This window comes from Calidris pugnax, unplaced genomic scaffold (genome assembly GCF_001431845.1).
Source record: "Calidris pugnax isolate Ruff unplaced genomic scaffold, ASM143184v1 scaffold421, whole genome shotgun sequence".
Taxonomy (NCBI): domain Eukaryota; kingdom Metazoa; phylum Chordata; class Aves; order Charadriiformes; family Scolopacidae; genus Calidris; species Calidris pugnax.
Window position 1 is genome coordinate 99,830 of NW_015091166.1, and position 1,794 is coordinate 101,623.

The 1,794-nt window shown below is 69.7% G+C and overlaps 1 protein-coding gene across 2 annotated transcripts in view; it reads left to right on the forward strand.

Annotated features, from left to right (window-relative positions):
* Positions 1–335: 335 nt before the first annotated feature.
* Positions 336–1,794, forward strand: part of LOC106898238 (retinol dehydrogenase 16-like) — a 2,797-nt gene continuing 1,338 nt past the window's right edge. For both annotated transcript variants that reach the window (XM_014959367.1, XM_014959369.1), the window contains exons 1-2: positions 336–728; positions 838–1,096. In XM_014959367.1, coding sequence (XP_014814853.1) covers positions 413–728; positions 838–1,096 — 575 coding nt within the window. In that variant the 5' untranslated portion in view covers positions 336–412. The remainder of the gene's footprint in view (positions 729–837; positions 1,097–1,794) is intronic.

A 1,794-nucleotide genomic window follows, 5' to 3' on the forward strand; every position in this document is an offset into this window, starting at 1 on the left:
GTCACCGAGGGAGCCCGGGGTCCAACGGAGGTCGGGGGTTCCCGGGGTCCCGGGGTCCCGGGGCAGAGCGGAGGGGTGCGGGACCCCCCGCTCCGGTTTAACGATTCCCCGACGGCCGCACGGTTGCGACCGGAGCCGTTCCGACCCGGCGGAGCCGCGGGACCGGGAGCAGAGCCCGTAGCCCCGGGCGGGCGGGAGGCGGCAGCAGGCGGAGGGGCGGGACGGGAGGCGCGGCTGCCGCCCGGTAGCACCGGGTGGCCCCGCCGTCCCTCCGCTCCTTGCGCCAGAGCCGAGCCCGCAGCCACACTAATTAATCATTAACAGTGGCGCCGTGGGGCAAGAGCAAAGTCGGTCCGGAGCCGTTCAACCTCCGAGCTCCCGGTCCCGATCACCCCGGTCCCGGTGCCCGAGGATGTGGCTGTACCTGGCGGCGGTGCTGGCGGGGCTGTACCTGCTGCGGCGTTGGCACCGGGAGCGGCAGACGGTGCCGGGGCTCTCGGAGAAGTACGTGCTGATCACGGGCTGCGACAGCGGTTTTGGGAACCTGCTGGCGCGGCAGCTGGAGGCGCGGGGCCTGCGGGTGCTGGCCGCCTGCCTGACCCCCACCGGGGCCGCACAACTGCGGGCGGCCTCCTCGCCGCGCCTGCAGACCCTCCTGCTGGACGTCACCTCCAGCCAGAGCATCGCCGCCGCCGCCGCCTGGGTCCGGGAGCGTGTGGGCGACCGAGGTACAACGGGGGTGACCCCCCTCCCCATCATCATCACCCCCATCACCCCACTGACCCCACTCCCCGTAGGCCGGGGAGTAGGCCCAGCTCACCCCGTCCCCTCTGCCAGGCCTCTGGGGGTTGGTGAACAACGCAGGGATCGCCATCCCCACCGCCCCCAACGAGTGGTTGACCAAGGATGACTTTGTGAAAGTGCTGGACGTCAACCTGGTGGGCCTCGTCGAGGTGACGCTGAGCCTCCTGCCCCTGGTGAAGCGGGCGAGGGGCCGGGTGGTCAACGTGGCCAGCGTGATGGGCCGCGTCTCCTTTTTCGGTGGGGGCTACTGCATCTCTAAGTTCGGTGTGGAGGCCTTCTCCGACAGCCTCCGGTAAGTCTGGCAACCGGTTGGTTTCCCAGTTGGGTTTTTTTGGGCTTTGGCCAGCGGAGCCTCCGTCTGTCAAACCCCTTCCTCCTGGGACCCGAGTGAGCGTGGGCAGAGCTCGCTTGAGCTGCTGCTGAAGCATGAGAGGAGGGGCTGTGGGGGTCCTTAACGCCTGGAGCAGATGCCAGGACCCCTTGTGCCACAGCTGCAGGACTTGAGTCCCACGGGAGCCATCTCCTGCCTGGGGGGGACCCTCTCCTGCCTGGGGGGGACCCTCTCCTGCCAGGGGGGACCCTCTCCTACCACTGGCAGCCTCTGCTCCGCTTCCAGCCGAGCTCACGCAGGGTCCAGGAAAGCAAAGGACTTGGCAGAGCTTTGATTTCATTCCCGTGCCCAGTGGCTTCCCCAGCAGAGGGGGGGGCTGTGGACACTCCGGTTGGCACCTCCTGTCCCGGTGCTGAGCCTCCCCCCGTCGGACCTCGCCCCCCCGTACTGGATTCCTACGGGCAACGGCCCCGCGGTCCTGGGGTTTGCGTTGGCCCCGTCCCAGCTGGACTCACTCAGCAGATGTTTGCTCACACGCCGCCTCCGACACAAACTGGGGTGTCAGGATCCCACTGGACCCCTGGCACGAGGCTGCTGGGCACCCCCCACGGGGGGGCCCCCCCCCCCCCCCCCCGCCCGCCTCCCTCCCCTCCCCCTCT